Source organism: Bombus bifarius, unplaced genomic scaffold (genome assembly GCF_011952205.1).
Source record: "Bombus bifarius isolate JDL3187 unplaced genomic scaffold, Bbif_JDL3187 scf7180000008047, whole genome shotgun sequence".
In the NCBI taxonomy this organism is placed as follows: Eukaryota; Metazoa; Arthropoda; class Insecta; order Hymenoptera; family Apidae; genus Bombus; species Bombus bifarius.
The window spans coordinates 1,759,046-1,782,861 of NW_022884413.1; the positions used below are offsets into that span (position 1 = coordinate 1,759,046).

At 35.7% G+C, this 23,816-nt stretch overlaps 1 protein-coding gene and 1 long non-coding RNA gene across 4 annotated transcripts; one reads left to right on the forward strand and one right to left on the reverse strand.

The window, feature by feature from the left end:
* Positions 1-406: 406 nt before the first annotated feature.
* Positions 407-23,634, reverse strand: LOC117207898. 3 transcript variants are annotated; one of them, XM_033448602.1, is made up of 8 exons: positions 23,414-23,631; positions 14,243-14,379; positions 13,741-13,894; positions 13,194-13,282; positions 5,240-5,383; positions 4,323-4,577; positions 1,733-1,823; positions 408-696 (listed from the first exon to the last, which is right to left on the reverse strand). In XM_033448602.1, exons 2-7 carry the CDS (start codon positions 14,340-14,342, stop codon positions 1,741-1,743), a joined length of 825 nt encoding a protein of 274 aa, XP_033304493.1. In that variant the 5' UTR covers positions 14,343-14,379; positions 23,414-23,631; the 3' UTR covers positions 408-696; positions 1,733-1,740. The 3 variants fall into 3 exon arrangements, with proteins under 3 accessions (XP_033304495.1, XP_033304493.1, XP_033304494.1); XM_033448603.1 differs by lacking the exon at positions 23,414-23,631 and adding an exon at positions 23,143-23,407; XM_033448604.1 differs by lacking the exon at positions 1,733-1,823 and having other exon boundaries at positions 407-696; positions 23,414-23,634.
* Positions 6,324-7,846, forward strand: LOC117207901. Its single transcript, XR_004487605.1, has 2 exons — positions 6,324-6,473; positions 6,625-7,846. It is a non-coding gene; the product is annotated as an uncharacterized LOC117207901 (long non-coding RNA).
* Positions 23,635-23,816: the final 182 nt, after the last annotated feature.

The window sequence follows — 23,816 nt, forward strand, 5'->3', positions numbered from 1 at the left end:
GGTTGTGATCCCTCGATATGCGTTCTGTCCGAGACCCATAAATTATATACACAGATATTATATTTGTAAAGAGCCGATCGGTCGGGATTCGACGATGCTCTATCAAATACGAGAATAAAGTGTAATTATTAAACACAAGTTGCGCGAACGTACATACATCGGCTACTGTCTATTGTTACACCGATCGAATCCCGGCAGAACAGGCCAATGCAATGGACATCCTAAAGATGTAAAACTTTCAGATAATAAACATGCATATTGTTGTACAAACCTGTTCCTTTGGGTTTGATATTTCGCTTTCAGATTAAACTTCTTTATATAAATACAGATGACGATGCAACAAAGAGGGAGATAGAGATGGAGATAAGTTCACGCATGTAAGATCATAATTTCGTAGAGAAAGAAAATTTAGGCAGTGTTTATTTTATTCGTAGACAGCACGAACGAATAGTACAATAAACCATGGTGATGAGAAACGTTAATAAATAGAACTCCGTGGACGATGATACGTACTGTGAGAAAAAGAATAATCAGGCAAATAGGTATCGAATGGTTGCTTATAGGATACGATGTAAATACTCTTTCACATCTTTTTTTTTTTTGTTAACTTTTTCGAGACTTTATTTGGCTTTTTCCATCGTTTATTTTCGTATCACGCGTTCCATGCGGGGCGGCACAGTCATCAGTAGACGTGAGCTGCAAAAAGATCGATCGATGGATCAGGCACAAATATCTATATCTAGAACAAGGTGTGAACGTTGCTTCGAGAGTTCTAATCGCTTAAATATACGTTATCCGGCATCGAATCTTTTCAAATCCGTGAAAACGTGTAATACGGTGTTTTAGCTAGAACTCTCAAAGCGTAACGCCAGGATAACAGAGTAGGTATATATACACATACACGTACGTAGTAAAAATTAGAGTATCTTTTAACAGGGGAGGGAAAGGAATATCTTTACACGGTAAGAAAAATGTTTTCGACACGGATCGTGTTTCCGGTGTCCGTCGATATCTCGCGGGACATCTAAAGCTGATGTGTTAAAAAATCTGAAATTCTCTGCAAACACAAACTATCGACAAGTCTGTGGAAACGAGTAGCTGTTGAATAATCGTGAACAAAGATCCGTTTATTGTTATTACCTTACTCCGGGAGTTTCTGTTTGCAGGACATGCTTCGATATTCTGTCGATATGTATACAATTGTATATTGATATGCATATTAGTCGAGTGAAATGTACATAGAGGAGCGTATTTCAAATAAAAATAACCTATTAGAGGGGACGTTGTAAATCCAGGCACATAAGTCACGTACAAAATTACAGACAAGATGTGTGACACTGTTTGGCAACAATTCTTCGTTTTCTATAACTTTTTGTTTTTTTAATTGCATGAATTGTTTCGTACTGTAAACATGGTGAGTGATTTTATATGATCTTATGATGACACGGTTAGGTTCGATATATGTATTTCAGTCTCATTCGCTCGAACAGCCCAGGTAACACGAGCTATAATAATGATTCTAAACTTCGTTTAAGACTCGTTTTGTTTTCGTTCGTGTTACGTTTGTTACGTTTAGCTGCGTGTTAATTGATAAATAAACCTCATCGTAGCCAGAAATATGTACAGCAGCATGACGTGATTCGTTCCATCTGATTATTATTTGTTCACAGAATTAACGTGTAAGGATAACAGGATGCAAAACACTTGGCCACATTTTAATCTTATCGCTCACTTTGTTTCTTAATGTGTGGTACGTTTATTATACCACGGGCTGGTAAAGTGAAATCGTGGAACTGGCTTCGAATAATAGTAGTATAAGTCTCCTGAAATACAACAGATATATTCGAGTTGCATATCACTTTCCTTCACTAACAAGTCTTTTCTTCTAGCTGTTTTCTTACTATCGTTCTGTTTTATTTCGTTTCTTTTTTTTTTGTTACTAAATTTTATCCAATACTTTACCCAATTTCTTTTGAATCTTTATACATTATTTTTCACTGAATTTTTGAATACAACCTTCCTTATTGATCTTGTTTACATTATCTTTACGAACGTTTGAAGCGATTAATTAATTAGGATCGATAGTTTTTATACGAATAGATACATATCTTCCACAGAAATAGCGGTCGATCGAGGCTTATGTTCACGTGACAATATAATGTTGAGAAAATCTAGCAAGTGAATGGCTTCGCATCAATGTGAAACCTTCGCGAGGTAAAACAATGCTGCAAAGTCAGCAACAATTGCGCAGTACCATTTCCAGTTTCTGCCAGTGATTTAAGCTAAATTAAATATTCTTATCGTCACACACGTTCCTCATTTCATTGATACACGAGAATAAATATTTGAATTTGATTGCTTTAAATACTCCTTTCGCTAATTTAAATATCGATATTAACAAGCTGGAAAGTATCAAAAAAGAAATTTGGATATTATTAGAAAGTAATTTTGAAAAATTAGTTAAGATCGAATAACAGTTTCTTAGTTCTAAGCTTGTTAAATATTTTCCTATTAAATTTTTTTAATAAAATTTTTTTTTTCAGTAATACGAAGAAGTAGGGCACAGGAATTGAACGAACAAAGAAGATATCGCCTCTTTGATGGCGATATTATTACCCTGACATTTGAATCGTGCGAGTACCGGAAGTATTAGTTTCACCATAACGCTCTTGCCTTTATTATAAAAAGAACAGGCTGTTTATTGACCCGAGCGTCTTGCAATTTAATAACGCGTATATAATTTGCTTTTCTATAAGTAAATTTCAAGTTGTTACAATTTTTTATTAATATTTCTCTCTTTTTCCTAAAAATTACAAAACATAATAAACAGTAAAAAGTCAACTAGAGTATGGATTCCTACTCTGTAACCTAACCTAACATGGATTCCATTGTGTTCATACAATCTATTGTTCTTTAAACCACTTTCAACAAGTTTCTAGTAATAAATCTTTTATGCGATATCGACTGTCCGATTTGCGAAAGCAGCGACAGAGTTGAATAATGGTATTTTAATGGAGTGCAAAGCGAAGATGTAATCATTAAATAATTAACTAGAGTCTGCCAAGAGAAAGGAATATGTACGTATGTACTTGGCTCGAATCCGGAAGTTGGCGTCTGGCACGTGCCGCCATGAATTTTGCCGTTTATCCTTTGATGCAACCGTATCTGTACTCGAGCCAAATGGTAAACAATCGGTCAGATAATGCCAGATGTAATGCCATTTTATAATGTTACGTAACTAAGCACTCGATCGAATGTCGCGGAAAGAAATTTTCACTCGGAATGATTTAAGATTCTGTAAATAATTCAACGTTGATAACACATCGATATCATAAATAATTGATAACTACATCGCGTGTTCCTTTACCGTGAAAAGGTACAGTAACGTGCAAAAATTCGTACACTATTGTTTGAATCTTGTTTCCCTGTTTAAGCTCTGTCGCTTTTGTTTTCTATTGTATTTTCGTTTCAAGCTAAATCCTAACTGTCTAGGAATTTTTGGACAGCCTTGTTTATTTAGATTTTGGTACTTTCCCTCGATTTTGCAATAAACAGGGATACTGCTGAATTTTTAAACCTGTTTAATTTAAGTAGTTTCTTTTTATTCTGCAATTTATTGCATCGTATCTACTAATTAGCGTCTTCAGGCAAATTTCGCTCCAATTGATTTAAATGCAAACTGTCTTTGGAGAGAAAAAAAAGAAAATAATGATATCTTCCTTAACGCGACTCTGATTCAATTAAAAAGAATTCTTAAAATATATTGCGATATCCTAAATTGCTTTCAACTGTTTTTCGCTCTTTGTCTGAGAAAATTTCGTCACTTGTACGAAACAGAAGTCAATTATTACCTACTTATTAAACGTTTATTTCTTTCGACAGAGTGAGGCATCTACCACGTATGAAATGATATAAATCCAATCAAATCGTAACGAAACAGATAGCAAAATAAGAAAGGCAACGAATAATTTAACGTAAAAAAACAATAAAGGAAACAGGAAATATTCAAATAAAGTATCCATAGTACTCGTTGCAGTATTCAGAGAGTGAAACAAATCTCTACATAACTTTCATTCCTTCAATTATGTTCATAAAAATACAAATTTGTATAAACAAGCCCACACTCTAATTATTATCGCTCATAGGATGAAGTTCTCGAATAAGTACTCGAAACAAACGAACTACTTTAATAACCAAGAAGTGTATGAAGCTCTACTAGATCTACACCTGTACTACGGTGTTTTTGCAAATACTTTCTCAGACAAGGAGCGATCGTTTGTTTATGAAAGCATCGCCAGTAAAAAGATAAAGCGATTACGTACCGAAAGGCCTGATTGGATGTCGGCTCCACAGATAGCTACGTTTGACAGGACTAAGGTAACTGTCCCTCAGATAAAACGGGGTAGCTCTGGCAGCATAGTTGGGAATATAGGGAGCAAAGCTTGGGTACCACCATGGGTCTCTGGTGAAGGCACTGATCGGTGCCATTGGTGATGGCTCAAGAAGATCGAACAAAGGCTTCTTGCGTAACAACGAGGGGAAGGATGGTAAGTAATCGTAATCGGTCACCAAGTTACCTGGAATTAAAAATCATATTCGTTCACAGATTCCTCTTGGATTCTCTTTGATGTTTAATATCGTATATTTGCAGTTTGAAATTTTAACGAATCACACTTGCGTTACTCGAATGGAAAATTGCGAAGAAGAAACGTCAGTGTTTTCAATGAAAAAGTAAAAATTGCAATTGAACAGTATGTTTGAGACGTCTCAACGATTTTTCAACTTCAGTTTAGATAGAATCAGTTACTCGGAATTTGAAATAAACGAGACGATCGGAATATGAAAGACAAAAGAGTATGTTTTAGATTTTAGCGGAAAATAATAACTCTTTGTACTTTTAATGTCCGGAGCTATCGCGCTAAATCATGGTCGCGCAATTTCTTAAAATCTTTTCGACATTAGGACGTTTTATTAAAATGCGCACCACTTACAAATCTTCGTATTCAAAGTAACGGTGTTCACGTAAGTGCCCGATAAAATGTCATAAAGAGACAGCAATTTGATACAACAACGACTCGTCGATCTTCTTTAAAATCTTCTTCGCTATTAATCACACTGACAGTAAATTCATTACGTCAAATACACTTATTTTCTTGAGTTCTGAGTTGAGACGCGATGCTCAAAGGAGAAACTCATTTAGAAAAGAGGAAGTGAAAGGCGAGCAACGAGAAGTACTCACCGTGGATATCGAACAATCGTTTCGTACTGAGAGGAGGGCTAATATGCCGAGCCAACAAAGGCGATTTGCTCGGATACAGCCTGTCGATGTCTGCCAAGCGGTTCAGATGATCGGCCCAAGCTTTCTCAGGGTCGAACGGTTTCGCTGTATCGTGATATTTATGGCAATGAAACAAAAATTTGCACAATGTTTCGTGCATTCCTGACGGTCTCTCCCCTCCCGACTCTGAATCTTTTGATACTCGGTCAAAATAATTAATCACAAGCACACCGGTAATTTTATCCGGCATCAACAAGCGTACACGAAATACACGAGAAGTCTTCCGTTTATTATTAGGCTTCGTATATTATTCGCAATCTATAGTTGTAAATTGACAGTGGATATCTTTTCATTATAAATTTAGCTTTTGCATGTATCTAGCGTAGTGGAAAAATTTACTTTTAAAAATAATCATATAGGATTTCTTTCATTCTTCTGACAGAATTTGCTTTTTTTTATTGTTGCGATTTTACAGATTAGAAATTATCATCATTGTTAGAATGTACTCTATACTTTAATATATTTTGCTTCTCTTATATCTTGCGAATTTGTATTATTTTTTTTTTTTTGGTTTTCGTTTATGTAATCTTTTTCTGTCTTTCTTATTTATTTCAACCAGTTTGTAGGGTTCGACCTATACAGGAATGCAATCGATAGAGTTATGCAACATCGAGAATTCAACAAATCGCAGCATTACGTGACCCGAACTTTTAACGCGCGCGACCGTTATACGAGATATTGATTTGTCCCGTGGGTAATCGATGACGAGGCGCGAATTTCTCGACGTTGCATGATCAAATAAACGACAGTGAGGTGACAAGAGCGCTTTTCTTTTTATCGAAAATTTTTCGACGAATCAAGTTTAACGGAGAATTATTCATATCTTATTTCAACGTTTAAGGAGTTATTCATTTTCTTTCCACTTGATTTGTCACGTTACGATGTAAAAAATGCTCTCGTGAACTCAATATGTATATAAAATACGAGCAAAAGGTCGAATCAGATTTATCGTAAATCGAATTCAACTTTTTGTTTTCAGGCTTGCAGATTCCTTCGAGTAAAGAAAGGATACACAGCTAATTAAAAATATTAAGGCGATCCGTACAAAGTAAATATTTAGTTTATTTTCTCGTTGTTAAAGAAGATATCCAAAGGATGGATTTTTCTAAAACACCTTGTACATCTGTGATCAATGGTAATCATTTTTTTGAAGAAGAACTTTCTATACCGGTGTAGAATATTTTTTAACGTTTAATATTTAGCAAATCGGAAGATCATTTTTTTTTTTAATATTGCACAAAACAATTTTTATTTTATCATATTACTGATTGCTTTTTTTTTTATAGACTAGGTATCGAAACAGTTTGATAAAAAGTTAAAATAACGATTAAATTCGTTCGAATCGTTGATCAAACAATGAATGGAATCCATTTTTTTACTCGAGAAGGATTAATATTCCATCGGGAAGGACCGATGATATTCTATAGAAAAAAAAAGAATGAAGAAACGTAGCAAGTCCACATAAACAACATGTCACTAAACTATTGAGAGGCTTGAGATTCATCTTCCCAAATTGTCTTTCTCCGATGAATCGTTCGATGTGTTTATCGTGTGCTACAATCTACGTATGATAAATGACACCTAATGTGAAAAACCGTGCGTACCATCGGTTTGATTTCGTCGCGAATCTGGCCGGAATCTGCCCAACTATTATTTATTTGCGTTTCATTTTCTCTGGTTTAGTACTTTAGCTTTCGGCATCTACATATTCTTTAAAGAAAGATGTTTCTCTTGTTAGTAGCAGCGTTTTTTGTTAATCTTCCAGGCCGCAGTGTCATGCACCGTTGGTACGTGGCTTTAATAAAAGACGCAGTGGTGTTTTAGGAAGAATATAAGAATAGATATAATAATTATTCAAGCGATTTAACTAAATTCCTTTAATTAGCTGCTTGCAGCTAAAAGTGTTACATGTACCAGATGTACATATCGCTGTCGTTTATCTAATACTTGTTTATTGTTAAGCTTCCTTTTAAGATGTTGCAGTAAAATAGTTAAAATAGAGTAAAAAGAATAAAAAATAAATTATACGGGAAAGATCGAGTAACACATAAGTTACATTCAACTCTTTTCATTACCGTATAGTACATTTGACACTTTACCTAAAACACCCTATGCTAAAAAGATAGTAAGAAGCTTAATTAACGCATCGTGTTCCGTTCGCTGCTAATCCGATAAAAACGAATAACTAGGAGGGCAAAAATGCAAGTTAAGGTTCACAAGGGTTTTGTCCCCGTTTTTGGGTGTTCTTCCAAAGCCGTGCGTGTTTCACCTATCCGTAGCAAGCCGTAGATGTATATGATAAAAGCTTATCGAAGCACGATTCTTTCCTTCTAAAAGAGAAAAACGAAACATTCGAGCCGCTCTCACAAAAAAAGAAAAAAAAAAGAAAGAAATGAAATGTAACACGACGCCACGTAACGTGTAAAAAAGTATACTAACCTGGTGGGGGTGAAAAATACCGCCTCAAAAAATCGCATCGTACTCTCCAAAAGCGGAGAGGAAAAAAGAGCGATGAGATATTTTCTAAAAATTTTCTTATCTCATTTTTTACACTGCTCACCGGTCGCTCAATGAATCGCAATACACTTAGAAATTCGCCGCGAAGTACGAGTTATTCCTGTTAATCGTTACGAACTCGTGGCCATCATCAAGACTGCACGAAACACAGGTCTTTTCTACAGGGTTTTTCTACAGAGTTTCTCTACGGAATCTATATCGCTATCTATCTACTGCTACGATTCTACTGGTTCGAAAATTACTTTAATCCGGTTAATCAATGCGTCACTGTCGAAGGAAAGAATTATAATTATATTTGGTTGGTGGAGAAGTAACGAAGAGCAAAGCGATTGGTACACAATTTCATTGTTTTCATAATTTTATTCTATCTGAATTTCTGCTGCGCTCTTTGAATTGTTTTCGATACAAATCCATCGTTAAACAATTCTTTAACTTATTTATATCTTTTCCATCTACGTAATTTTTAGTAAAGGTTAAACGATGCAATGGGATTTATCGTAATATTTAGAATCTGTTACATTATTTATTGTAAAATAGTGACTATTTGAAATTGTTCCTTTTAGTGCTATCAAAGATCAAAGTTACTTTTCCATCAACTCGGTATTATAATTGATAAGCAGGTAAAAGTTTGAGGTTGGGGGGATCGGATTGAGAGAGAAGAAAAAAGTACATGCCATCTCCTGAAAAAGATAGAAATTTTTGGATCTAGCTGAAATTAATTATCGCTTGTTAGTCGGAGGAAAAGAATACTTCGAATACGCGTGCGTAGTAAAGCATATATTAATTGGAGTGTTTGGGTCAATTGCTCCACATCGTCCTTCTATCTCCTATATTCGATTCTTTTCTCCATTTTGTCCTCGTTTATGATAATATAATAATAACGAATATAAAAATTAAGAAATTGAATAACGAATGGAGATAAGTGACGATATTGGATCGAATAGATCAATGGTAAAAAATTAGAACGCGCAAGCGTCGAGAGAAAATTTCCAGCTTTTTCAAGTTTGGCGGCCATATTGAATTTCCTTTTATTCACTCCTTTTGCTTTCCTTTTTTTTCACTTTTCTTCTATTTATAAGTCTCACGACTATTTTTTCTCTGATGAATTCAGCCTTTTACCACAATTATTACGATCGAATCGCCGTCATACGCTCTTCCTTTCTATATTTTTCTTCCGATTACCTATCCAAATCGTTCATTTATTTTTGTTCTTTAATTCATCTCTCGTTCTTTTCGATCCAGATTAGTGTAATCAAACTGCGACCTCCACCTCAGCTGCAAGAGTTAACACGTCCTAAATATCGTTTGCCGTCGTGGACAAAAGCGAAAAGACAAAAAGTTCCTTCGATTATACAGCGAAAAAGGAAAAATCAAAAATGGCGTCGGCGAGGGCAACGCTCCTGGCGAAACGCAACGAAAAATATCGCATTTGAAAAAATATTCGCCCGCGTATAATTAGAAAAATTGTCTCGAAGTAGCATAAAATCGAAAAAATAAAAATATGCCGTATCTTGAAAAGTAAAAAACGATCGCTGAAAAATTATTAGCCAAAAAAACGTTCGTTCGTTGAGTCACTTGAGTTTATTGGAAATTTCATATGCATATACAGTGTGTAGCAGCTTTCTCGTGCTTATTACAAAGCGATTCGTATTCTCGATCCGTCGCATTGGCCACTGTTTCAGGATGGCTTCGATCATATTTCCTTTCCCATGCTTTCGAGAACCGTGGATAGTCGTGACATTCTCTCGACGATCGTCTGAACACATCGATGAAGAAAAATCCAGGCACGTGCGCATGTGTGAAATCGTTGCTTTCGTTTCTTTCTTTCGTTTTCGTGTCGATGAGGGAAATGGGATAAAAATGTGATGCAGGCGTATTATTAGTATGTTAAGTACGCTTTGCATGATTCCAGCTAATTACCATACACAACTGTATACTTGGATCTGATTTTTGTGTACGATTCGTGCTCACCGTACACTATGAACGAAAAGTGCGAAATTGATTTTAGAAGCTCTACCGGGGAAAAATAAAATTATAGAATTATGGAAAATAAGAATTTGGTGAGAATACTTCGTACGTGTAATCAACTTGTTACTTGTTCTTAATTGGTTATTCATCCTAATAAATGAAGGGTCACGCGTAAAAGTAATTTTATATAGGGAATTTTTTTATGAAACAATCGAATGGTAAAGTGTAAAGAATACGCAGGTAAGTACTTTTGGTTGATAGTGTACCACTCGGAACGAAGAAATCACTAGTTTAATCACTTGGAGATATTAATGTAAATTCCAGGATAAGGACGATATTATTTGTGTACCGTTAAGCAAATGTTAAGGGTTACTTCTTAATGTCTCAGCAATTAATATCTTGATCTGTGGCAGTTGCAGTTGTACGAACGCTCGATACACTCGATATTAAAAGTCAAATATTTTTCTATCGCGTCTATTTCTCCTAAGGTGAAGATCATCGATAATAGTCAAAAATAGAACGATAATAAACAAACTTGCAATGTTTAGCAATATCACACTTCACTGTAAGGTTACCAAGCTCGAGATACTAATCGCTAATCACATTTATTGGGAGCGTATCGGGTATAGTTTAGACAGTGAGTAGGTTAGTATCGCGCAAGATGTCAGTATCCTTTCTTCGTATGCAATGACGAAGTCGCACTTTTGTAGTAAGCGTGTTTCGTTGTTTAGTTTCTCTAGTCTGCCAGTGTCGTGCAATTTGTTGTCGCCTAAGGTCGCTCAAATCGACGATGCGATTGAGTAAAAGCCACTTGTTGGGACTAGTGCCTGGAAAGAAATTAGGATCAGAGCTGCATGCGATTCGTTTGTTCCCATTTAACGGGCGGTTGCTTAGCTCGCAGATATTTTCTCGTTTATCTGGACAACGACGAGCAACGTGAATGACGATGATGATGGTGGTTTCGTTTTCTCGGACGACGCAAGAGGCATGGAGAATAAAACGTATGAGCGTGAGAGATCAGTGAGCCGTGTGATCGATGATCGATGATCGATGAACGATGATCCATGATGTCTGGCCACGTTTCTGTCAGTCGTTCGGTCGTTGATCGTCGCCATTTCCATCCATCGACACTTCCATTGTTGACGACATCGAACAACACGAGAGACATCCACCGATTTTTAACGGACAATCGTATTAATGGTATTAATTATATTAATCTAATTGTTAATTCACGGTTTTGTGCTGCTTCGGTCGAGCTTGCTATCGCTTAGTATACGTCGACACTTTCTACGTTTAGTTTGTTTTAATGTCTCCACGCTTTTGTTTAAATTTGTAGTTTTTTCCAAAATAGAGATGGGCATTATGTTTGCTGACTATTTACAGTTTAGTTCATTATCGCTATCGTTACTGAGAATTGTATACGTAGACTATCTGTAGTCTGACGAAAATTAATTAATCGCTCAAGGCCATTCAATAGTAAAACCTCATTATATGTCTAGTTTCTGTCATTGAAAGCAACTATCGTTTGTGCCATGTCACGTTATTACATATTTGTATATTTCGGAATTTTTATTTCGTTCTGATATAGTAGTTATATAGTATAGTTATTCTGTTATAGTATAGCTGCGTAATTATGCGAAAGAAACACGCGTTAGTGCCGACATGTGCTATTTCTGGTGCTGTGAAGCAGCCTTGAGTGGCCAATTAATTTTTGACAGACTATAGCACACCAATTCGTTGGGTAGATGTACTGCTATCTCTTTATTAAAACTGATTATTCACTGATTATTCAATTGCAAACGTATGTATCGTATTATTATTTATTTAGTCACGAAGAGATGCAACAACGCGATTACGTTGGCGATTAAACGTGCGATGCGAAAATTATATCTGTTATATCGATACCACGATCTTCGATCAGATGCTATCTACGATCGAATAGTACGTAAGTCTCTAACAAACATGTCTATCACCACGACCGAGTTAATCATTAATTGGTTACCAAAATCATTTCTAGCCCATCTCTGATGCAAAGATAATTATTGTAATTAATTGAACACCAGCGAACACCAATGGGAGCGTCGGTCATCAGTGGATGTCAAGCTGCTCCTCAGTCACATATAGTCGAACTATTCTTTTACTTTCCTTTTATTAAAAACAGGAAAATCTATTTCAAAAGGCGCAAAAGAAGAAGAAAAATGAATCGTATAATCGCGAGGCAAACAAGTCTTGAGATATATTCAACATAATTATATATATTTTTTTATACGTATGTATAGATGCATGTTTTCGTATAGCGACATTATAAGTATAATAACTTAGATACAAAGTGTACGGAGTAGAGTAAATTAATATTACACATATTATGGCATGGTTCTGTGTACGTGAAGAGAAAAGGTATTCAGACACGGATTGTAGATAAAATATGAACTCGAGGTGAATTAAATACGATTCGAAAAAATTCAAAACACGTACGTGTTCAAAAGTGCATACGCATTTCACACGTCGGATGGGGATGACACATAACAATACAAAGGTATCTTTTTTTCTTTTTTCGAAGGATTGGGAGCATCCCATGTATGTATATTTTCAGTTTCCTTGCTTCGCTTTTTACTCATTTTCACTTCGTTTCTTTTTTTAGTCACGATGGAGTGCAAGCAAAGGTGGAGGGCTCTTTTCATAAGGATACGAGACGGATCCTCCAGGATGGCGTTTCTGGCTTCTGAGAAAGGCCTTGGAGGGAAATATTCGCGGACCGCCAAATATTTACACCTCCGACAAAGTTAATGTGTCTTTACATCCTTCCTTTTCGTTCGTTTATTTACTTTCGACTTTCAAAGTTTTAACTTTTATCTTAACTTATTCGTCTATCCAACAGGCAGAAGCCAAAAGCACCTGGTTACAAATTACTGACAAGAACTTTGACAAGAATTATCAACTAAAGGAAGAAAACTCCGAGAACGAGCGGTTATAATTAATTAATTAATTGGATTCAACGACGATAATGCTTTCGTTCCACATTCTCATGCGTTTCTTCGTTCATTCTCTTTTTCGTTCTCACTCAGGTCTTTTTTGCTTTCATTCGTATCTTTTTGTCGTTTCCGTTTTTTTTTCTTTTTTTTACTTTTTGGCACTAGAATTTTTATAATTATATTTTCTCTCTCGTTCGTAAACGTTCGAGACGCGTGTTTACAACAACGTTTAAACTTTCCAAACTTTTCTTTTCGTTTCGTTTCGCGCTTCTTTTTCTTTCTCGATTCTTTCTGTCTGATCTTTTCTGTGGTTTTTATAATTACTTTTTTGATTTGGTTTTACGACGTCGTTCACTCTCTTTGGTTTGGACTTTTGCTCAGAGTTCTTTAGTACGTACCGGGGATGAAGCGTTCTACAGGTTTGTATTGATGCGGGTAGATCTGCCTCGGTGTGTAACCGTAGATCTCACGGTGGACGGGCAGGTACCTTCAGGGAATAACGTTTACTTTAATAAAAAAAAAGTTTGCTTCGTCTTATTATTTAAGATGATAAATAATATTATTCAAGATAATTATTCGAATAAATTAATCGTTGTAAAGCTATTGCCAGATTGTAAAAACATAGTCGATCATTTTGTCGTTGCTCAAGTGTATATAAGTAATAGAAACACGCAAACATCTTTTACATCGACTCTGAGATTTTGCAACATTTCATAAGGTTATTCTATAAAAATGTTCGTCATTACATTTGACGATGTATTGTGTAGTAGTCTTATTATGAAAAACACGTTAAGATGATCTTTCTTTTATCTTTTATCGCACGAGTGGCTTGCCTACCTAATTAAATTATTTATGTTATCAAAGTTTCAACGAAGTATCTATTCTTAAGCATCGATTGAAATATTGTTAGTTAACGAGTTTCAAAGGTACTCCAAGAAATCTTACCTGTATCCAGGAACGTTGATGCGATCAGCCGCATGGATGGGGGTTTCAAAGATAGACTTTCCAAATGGCCACGAGGTGGATAGCTCAGGATAATCTGAGCGGAAAATGCTGCGAGGTCTGTGCGTGTGTTCAGGGGCTCTCATATCGTCGGTGCCTGTAAACAGTAATAGTTTTATAGGCTGTTCGTTCTTAGCCCCCTGTAAACACCATACCAAAAGTATACATGCTTAAAAAATCTCTCAATTATTACAAAATTTGGAAGTTACGTGATTTCGTTTGGAAAAAAGTGAGAAGGGAACGAGAAGCACGAAAGAAATTAAAAGAACTAAAATTTCGTTCAAAAAGAATTCGATATTATAAAAATTGAATATACATCAAGCTGATAGAGGAGAAACTAACTTTTTTCAGCAACGATCGAGTTTAAATTGAAAGCGAATAAACTTTCAAGTTAAAGTCTGTTCGCGTTAAATTTCTTAATTCCAGGTAATGCATGAAGGAGTACCTTTTAAGGCTCGAACGTAACTCTGCCAGAATTTGGCCTTCCTTGTGATGGGCTCGTTGCGCCCGATCATGTCGAGATTGCTTCTAAAGCGCGCGTCCATTTTGCCGCTCTACTGAACTGCTAACCACACTCGTTCGCTAAAATAAACGAACGTAAATTACTTTTAGCGTTTTTATAATTCAACGCGTGAAGATATCCGATGATCTAATTTGTTCGCGTTAGGGAGGAAAGATCGACGATTTTGATTCAGATTCGATATAGGAATTGCTCTTCGTTGGTATAAATCTTGTATGTTAGCGATAATGCAATTTCTGAAACAGATTAATCGTTAATTGATGTAACACTACGTATTCTTTTGTCAGTTAATCATTTGCGGAATAAAAATGGTTACAATAAATGTCTAAGGTGAGAGAAAAACATTGCGTAAGTGCATGTTAATTATAAAATACGATGTCTTCGATATTTCAAATTTAAGATACTTCAGCGTGCCAAATTTCAAATGTTTAGAATATATAATATTTCTCAATAAGATCGCTAGAAATATCGAAGAGCGATAAACTTAAATAGAAGACTACAATTTCTTAGAAATACAGTTTTCACGGAAATTTGTAAATATAACGGTATGTGTATAATCGATCTTGTAAACAACAAGGAATTTCTAAATTTGAAATACATAAAAAAAAAACAGCGCCGTAAAATATATCTTTTCGCTAAGATTATGTTTACATTAAAATTTCCCTGTTTGGTATCTGGGATAGTATCTAACAAGTACGAGGATAATAATGCCACAAATTTAGGGCTTGTAATGCTAGCAGACAGTAAACGCGCTAAAAATAAGAAACTTATGGACGATAATTTGCAAAGGTGTTTGTTGGCATCCTGTCGCTTTCTAAGTATAGCGGACGCAATTTTTCGCGGTCGATTTCTTCATCATTCTTGTTAAACCAGATTTTATAATTATATATATTTACAACTACTATTTAAAACTGGCAGTAAAAAATAGATTTCATTAACACTTTGTACCATACTACTCGGTATTAACACATAATGCCATCTAGTGCCAAGATTAAAATCACATTAGCGTATTACGTTTTATATTTAATAAAATTTAAAATTTATAAACTTATTTTTTCTTAATTTTATTCTATATAATACATCTGCCAATGTCCAGAAATATATTTTTAAATATAATACCTATATATAATATTACATTAAATATATAGATATACATATCTAGATAGAAACGTTAAACATCAATGAAATGTTTCATTGAATAAAATACGAAAGCTCGAATTTGGTGCTCGTATTTGAAAAGCACGTACTCGTCCTGTTTTCGAATAGCGAATGGTATTACGTGTATTACGATTGGTTGCGGCATTCCTCGGATCAGCCAATCGAGGACTGCGACACAAACAGGAGCATCGGCTTTTCTTTTTGTTGACGCAATGGTGCCGTTAAATTTAGAAACGCGCGCACTTCATACTCGGCCTGGATCATCCGAACGCTTTCGCATGTATTCCTATTTCATTCTCGGCAAGAGCGATCGAAGGTCATCGGAAATAAATTTGGAATACGTGATCTAAATCAACGGTCGTCCATTAATGCCTGATTCTGGCGACCGAGTTAATTTCCTCGTAATTACATAGTTTGGTTAATCACCGAACGTATTTCTGCGTAGTAATCGAATGGAACGTCGAAACTTAATGAATGCTTCTACACTTTGTCGAACCGTTTCCATTAAGAATTACGATCAGGTATTTGGAGAATTATTTATATCTATAGTGACTACAAAAAGTATTTGCACATATTTTTATTTTAGCAGTTTTACGTTTTATTTTCAGAGTATCAAATTTTTGTCGTTGTATCAAAGTATTACTAAATGATACAAAACTTATTGCTATACTTTAGTAATTTTCTATAGTTGGATCTATTTAATTGGTATAAAAAAGATAAATGCTATAATAATTACTAAATAGAATGACATGTAGATACTTTTTTGCTCTCTGTATATATTAGGGAATAACTTTGTATTTGAAAAATTTTGGGATATGGATTTAGATACAAAAAATCTATATAATTGTGTAAAGACGTGAAAATTCTCAGGTAAATTAGCTACTGTGTTATTTGAGTACTATAAGTTGTTTTAGAAACAAATGTTTTATTGCTGTGATTCTTTTCATAATTTAAAGAAGTTGGCGCCACTTATCTTACAATATAATTGTTACCAACCTTAAAGTACGACTCTGTACTTAATGAAATAAATTAATACAAAAAATTGAAAATTTATAATATAATTCTTCTTTCTACCGAAGAGAAGAATTATATAATGCATTTTAGTATCGAATAATAATTTGTGTTATTTGAAAATTTTGAAATTTATGCGTATGAAAATTTGTTTCATAGAAGTTTGCAAGACTGAGTTTGAAAAGTTGCTTGACCCTTCGGCCACAAAAGTAAAGTGCAATTTTTCGTAGTGTGTTAATTAAGTTTTTAACGGTCAAATGGCACAAACCATACGCAAAATCAGTAATATCTATCAAAGGTAATTGTTTTTTAATATACCTGTTGCTCAAGAGATATAAATATAATAAAATTGTAACGAAAATTTCACAGTATGCAATTTTGTTACATTTGAGTAGAAAGTTATCAGTGATGTATATTATACTGTTAAATATTTGCGTATATTTCAATATAAAGCTTTCTAAATGGTAATAACTTTAATATTATTATGAAAATAAGAAAATTAATATGAATTAATGTATATGAAAAGTAGAGACATTTTTCTTTCGAACGAAAGTCGATACCTTGCTTTGTCGTATTTGCACAAACATATATGTGTATATACATAATTAATAGTCATTCAAAATGTTTTATGATGAAAAATTCATCTATGATGTAATTCGGAAAATATCTTAGTATGTATGCATGTACGTATATATGATTCTTTTTCGTAAGATAAAATAGAGCAACGAATAATATTATATCGTACTAACAGGTGTCTCTGCAGGTTGCATCAATGGAGCCAGTGTTGCAGTTTACAGAATGCAATCAAGAAAAGGTATGTGCAATTTCTGTCTTTTGGTAGATTATTATTACATACCACAAATTTGAAGGTACTGCGTGCGTTGAAGCTAATATTTTGTACTTTAATCTTTTGCTTTCACCAGTAAATGAAATAATAGATTGTGAATAATGATAGCTTTCTGATAAAAGTATACAAAAATGAATTATGATTTTCAAATAACCGAAACACGATTTTATTGAACAGTAACGACGTTCATCACTCGACTGCAATTAAAGAAACGCAAGTCATGAACCCAGATAGAAATTTATTTTGCTCTCGAAATGTTCCAATAAGTACTTAAGGTATGTTCTATGGTATTTTTGCATAATATATTTAAATCTCCTATAAATGCACAAACACCTACAATCCAATCATTATATTACAGAACAATCTAGTATCAAATCGATGCTTCTTATCGTACTATACTTTCTATCATCTATGAACGAGTTCGTGGCGAATGGAAAAGGGAAAATAAGAAAAAGCTCGGTGGTCGTGGACGCAGAATGATGCGTCGCGTCGCGTCGTGACGTAAGAGTCCCGGATTCGCGGTCGCTATATTTAGGCTGCCCGGGCCCCGGTCCGTTTTTAGTTGGAAACAGGTGGACATCCAAGCTGTGCGAAGGCAGCATAGTCGACGAGTCTCTGGCTGACTTTGACCGATTTTCGCGAACCCCCCACCCCCCTTCCCCATCGGAATGGGCTCCTTTATGCCCGCGACGACGATAATGACCCATAAAACAACACGTGCCCACCCTTCGGTCCATAAGATTCCATGCGCGGCTAATTAGAGAATTTATTTGCTCAAATCGTTCAAGATCACCTCGACTCATTTAAAAGTTTATTGCTTAAGAGTGTTTCGATAATTTGATAGTTTATATACCTGCAAGGTGGATATCAAGGAAAATTATTATTCTGAGTGAGTTGAAGATGAAGTACCTTGTATTCAGAATTCGCTCGAATTAGTCTCCTGTTTGAGAGGATATCTGATAGTTGGAGAATGTTTCTATATGCAAGAAACGGAGATTTAAAAGAACGATTCTACAGGGTAATTCAGTGATGGCAAATTTTTTAGTTATGTCCAAGATGAAAAGAGTATTATATGGTTCGTAATGTTTGGAATGTTAGCAAGTATGGTAAATAAAAGATATAGCGTTCTAATAATAACGATAGTTTAGGAACGAGCAAGTTTTCTGAGAACTTGTTTGGAATTTCCCAAAGGTTCCCATGTTTCTCGTTTTTCGCGCTAAATCCTTCCAAATAATTTTCATAGTTAAGCTTTTATCATTCTGTTCGTAAAGCTAGTTACCTCTAATTAACTAATAACTCGAACTTTTGTTAAATTCCGGTTATAAATATTAACTAACCAACGAATCGAATTTATCTTTTTATTCTTCAACATAACTTTTGCCCAACTCTTCTATCTAACGAACACGCGTGTAATCTAGATGACTGTTAAAAATAAGCAAGACGGGTTCAAGCAAATCATCCGGGGCGTAGGTCCAAAAACTGAAAATACGTGCCGGCCCACGGTGTGACTTTTCGTTTGCTGGCTTACAACTGCGTTAGGTCCTCACCCAGCGCGTTCCACTTCCGTGCGTCATCGTGGACGCGTAATACACGTTTAAATGACGGCCTTTAGAAATTGAATAATCAGAGACGTATGCCAGACTACCGGCCAAACACGTGGATCAACGTCGATGACAGCTGATAGCGTTAGGTGCCCCGACACCTGTTACTTCTTTGTTTCATTGTTCCCTGCCAGAACGATCGCGTCAGAATGTATCACGGTTAAGAGTGTTCAAGGCTTAACTGTGATCTACGAATTCTCTAGGTAGGTCGCCACTTTTCAATACGTTTCATGAGAATGTCTCGCGTTTCGTATTATCTTCGAATTAGTTTTGTTACAGAATAGATAGATACAGGGTTCGTAATGTCGTAGCTAATTTTAGGCTGTATGTATATTTCGTTGTAAATTTCAATGGAAACATTTAGATAGAACAATGAACCGGTCGTAAAAGAGCGAACAAGCAGTCAGCTATTTTAAGTATCGAGGTATTTATGTCGAACTTACATAGGTCGATTATTGGAAAGTTTAACATCTGTAAATTCGTACTATCAACTAGTGCAATGTCCTATGTCAGGAGATTCGGACAGTCATTAGTCAGACGACGGAATTCTAACACGAAAACAAGTACTTTCTGCGTACTTTATGCAAGTTGAATTTGAAAAATGAAATTCCATCACAGAAGTTAGATTTCACTGTTATTAAACAACAGAAAAATATTTCTAAACAGATTGTAAATAAGATTTTTCATCTTTAAAGCGATATTTAAACTTCATTGTTAAAAATTGTATTCCACCGATATTATTGTAATTCAAGAATTAGAGAAAAATGTTGAGAAAATCTTTCAACGATATTGTACAATTTTAAATGAGAATACCAGCAGGAAGCGAATTTAGCGATCGTAATGGCGTGGTCAGAAATTATGTTCACATTGAAAACTTGCCAAAGAACGAATTTTCTAAGTGTGGCGGTTTCGCGTGATCCGATGAAGGGTAGGCGAGAATGTAACAGAGGAAAAGGAAACTTTCGCACATCGGCCTTCAATGTTGAAACTTTAACTATCAACCGAAGACAGCCAGCTCGACACGTTGCGGTGAAACGCTAGAAACCATTTAACCCAGAAAATATCAAACGTCTGGACGCATCAAAAGTTTCCTCTAACGCTGCTCGAGTTGAGGTTCTTTCGGAGAAGCTCTTTAGAAATCAATAACGTTAGCTCGATGGAGATACCAAACTTTGTCGATTTTCGACGAATAATTAATTGAGAAATCTCATTTAGCTTGAAATTTCTATCGTTGATATATATATATATTTTTTGGTAGAGTATTCGTTTAGCACCTTTAATTTTTATAACGAATTCTCAGTGAAATTTGTAAAAAAAAATAGTGGAGAATATGATGTACTATATAGAAACCTGTATAGAACGTACTAAGTAGATTCAGAGTGCAATTGGTCGGACAAACGAAATCTGGTACTAAAATAAACCATTTTACGTAAAATGATTACAAATACGAAGCAAGTGATAAACACGAAGTAAATTGGAGTTTGCTTATAAATATTGGACCTATCTATGAAACAAATCGAACAAATAGATAAACGTGTTTAATTCTCTTCTTTCAAGACCACGCTCTCCGATATTAAAAAAAAAAAAAAAAAAAATGAACAACATTTCAAGGATGATAGTAACGCAGTATATTTAACCCTCAACTTGTAGGATGAAATTCGTGCTTGTTATATAATCGGCATATTGAAAAAAAAAAAATTTTCGGAATTAAAAAATTCAGACCCGGATACTTATTTATATGTTCTGCAATATAAAATGTACGTTATTCTCTTATGGAGAAAATACTTGTATAGCATATAAACTTTACAACGTATAACGTTGATTATTATAGTCTTCTAACATGTTTAAAAATTTATTCAATTTAAATCGCGCGAATTTAATAAGTATAAGGAGAACAGAGAAACGTAGATGACGGACGATAATTATAATTGTTTTGATTCAGAATTGAAGTTTTGTCACGGCTAGAAAGTCGCCTTTTTGCGGCGTTATATTTAGCCCGATGTGGCCGAAAGTAGTGACGCCTTAATTCGGTCAGACGCGTAGTTTAGCTCGTCAAGCGGCGCGAGGCGCCTCTTGGCACTTGTGACGTATTCTATGATATTAAGAGAATGAGCAATCTGGAGCGTGTCACTTTAGCCGTTTATAATTTTATACGCGTTACATCGTCTCAAAAATTTATGACAGTGTATCGCTACTCGCAACTTCTTTTTCTAACGTCAGCACTGAACAAATTCTTATAATCCTGCACATTTTCTACGTCAATATTCGTTTAAATAACTCGCTTTCCCACTTTCTAACCCTAATATTTCCATTAGCCGTAATCTTCTATGAGAACGAGGTTTAGTCCGACAAAAGGTTTCTAAGCTACTCCGAGTATTCGACTATTTCCTAAAAACAATCGTTGAAAACGTTTCAAAAGCTATCAGAGTGCATGGTAATTTTTATTAACACGTTAACTTCTGTCTGTGAGGAATAGACGACACTCGGAAAGTGGATCAACCGAGACGATGCATACGTTTGCTGGGAGAAAAGTGTTTCGCGTGCTTCGACGCTGTCTTAGAATTTGTAGAAATAGAATTATGCCAAATAGTCGTACTAGAGTACCGAATAGGTTGAAAAATATCGGTTGACGACCAGCTCTCATTCCCACATTTTGTAGAAACCTAATTATCCTTAATTTATTAGACAATCGACGGTGTCAGTTTATGAATATCGATGCTGCGTATAGTAAAGTACTAAAATCCTATTTATCTCAACTTCATTTAATAGAAGGAAATTTCGGTCAGTATAATGAACGTCTGTTATTCAAATGGACAATACGAACGATATTTTATGAATATTATATGGAATTCTAATTGTATGATCTGTTTGTTCCTGCAAGGATCAAATTTGCTAAATTTTGCACTTTTACCGCAACGTATATATATTAGAAAAAAAAAAAGAGTTTCGCGTTTTAACCGCAGAAAGGGAGCGGCTATAACAGACACGTCGGACTTGGCGGCGTCCCGCGGATATTTTTATCCCGACAGGCACGCCGCGGCGCGTTACATAACTGCCAAACAAATCGCTGCCAATTATTATAAACAATTCCGTCGGTTGTATGATTGGCACACGCGTACGAGAAACCTCGAGCATCGATGTCTGTGCCTTGTACGTTACCACTACATTTTGAGAAGCACGCGGCAGCAAACGATCGGTCTGCCTCGAATTGGTATGCGATAGCAGAGAAACCGAGACGCGAGTCGCGCCAACTATTGCAAACGTGCTTCCACGAAATTAGAACTTTGATTCGGGACGGTGGTGTTCGCGACTGTATCTTTACGACTCGTTCGATCGATCGATCGTTGAACGCACTGAGTCATTTATATTATCTAAATCTATCGAATCGATTTATAGACTCGTACAATGAAACATTCGTTGTAATATCACTGTTTTTCTTTCTTCGGGACTTGCGATATAGTATTACTTATATATCGTAGTATTCCTTTTTTGTTTCTTAAAGATCGACGATGAAATATGTTTTACATATTTTCTTTTGTTATTAAATCACGCGCAAACATATATTGTTATAATACTATAGATACGATTATTACTACATATAGATTGGTACAAACATCGTCATGCATGGTATTATCATTGTAAAACATCAGGCGTAAACAGACAGATAGATCATTTTTTCTATTGTCAATGAGACTTCAACGATCATTCGTAAAAATGTGATTTCGTTCATTTCTTTGTTCTCTTAATAGAAATTGAAATTAGAAATTTATCGACGTAATAAAATGGTCCAATGATTCGATCGTTTCTGTCTCGTAAGATTAATCACCACTGTGTACATCAATTTGTCCACAGTGTAATTAGTTCCTCTCGTTCTCGTGGGTTAGTAACATCAATTAGTCTTAAAAAGCACACGTACCAGTGTGAACGAAACGAACCAGTGATACAATCTAAAGTTATTTGCAGACTCGCGTTTAAGTGTACTAGAACAGCGCAGTCTAGGTTAATGGAAGAGCGAATTCCTACTAAATATACGCAGAAGGACAAGCGCAGGCAGGCCCACGTCCAGTCAGGCGTTCTCTCCTATTTTTCGCCCTGTTTTACACTGGCGCGCACACACGGACGAGAATCCTCGATCTTTCCTCTTCCAGCGAATCGTTCCTCTTGGTATCGTCCTCGATCGGTTCAGCCAGATAGAGTGTCGCACTCACGATTTATCTATCTCTTTCCCACCCTTAACGTCCAGATCTTTGTCTCTTTCTCTCTCGAACCAATGAAATAAGTGGTCGCGCGATCGTTTAAAATCCTCGAGCAAAGTCAACTTGTTCTCGTTTTCTTTTCTTTCTCCCGGCAAGCCGAGAACGAAGAATCGAAGTAGAAGAGAAGGAAGAAAAAGAAAGTGGAACAAAAAAAAAGTTGGCGAATAAACTCGACTATGTCGACCGGTGTGCGGTGGTCGATTGGAAATTAGCCCTTTTTTACCTAAGTATTTCGGACGACCGTTCGGTTCGAGGATTGGACCTTAGACTGGGCGGCTGCCGCCAAAAATGTAGACTAGTATACCGAGCGTCGGTACGGTGGCGCCGACCTGTCGGCGAGTTTCCGTGGCTCGCCACGCGACATTTATGGCTCAACCCCCGCCAACGTTACGCGATTGGTCGATCGGTCGACCCGCGACCGTATCGAAACTTCCTCTTCGTCCTCTTCGTCCGTCTACTAAGCCTTTCCTTCGCTTGTTTCTACCGCGGATCGCCTCCTCACGGTCGTTGTTCGCCCACGCGTTTCTCTTTTTCTTTCTTTCCAATCTACGAATATCTGAATGCTTTTAGCTTTTGATATGTATCAAAGATGTATTAATCAATACGTATCGATCGATGGTGTTTGG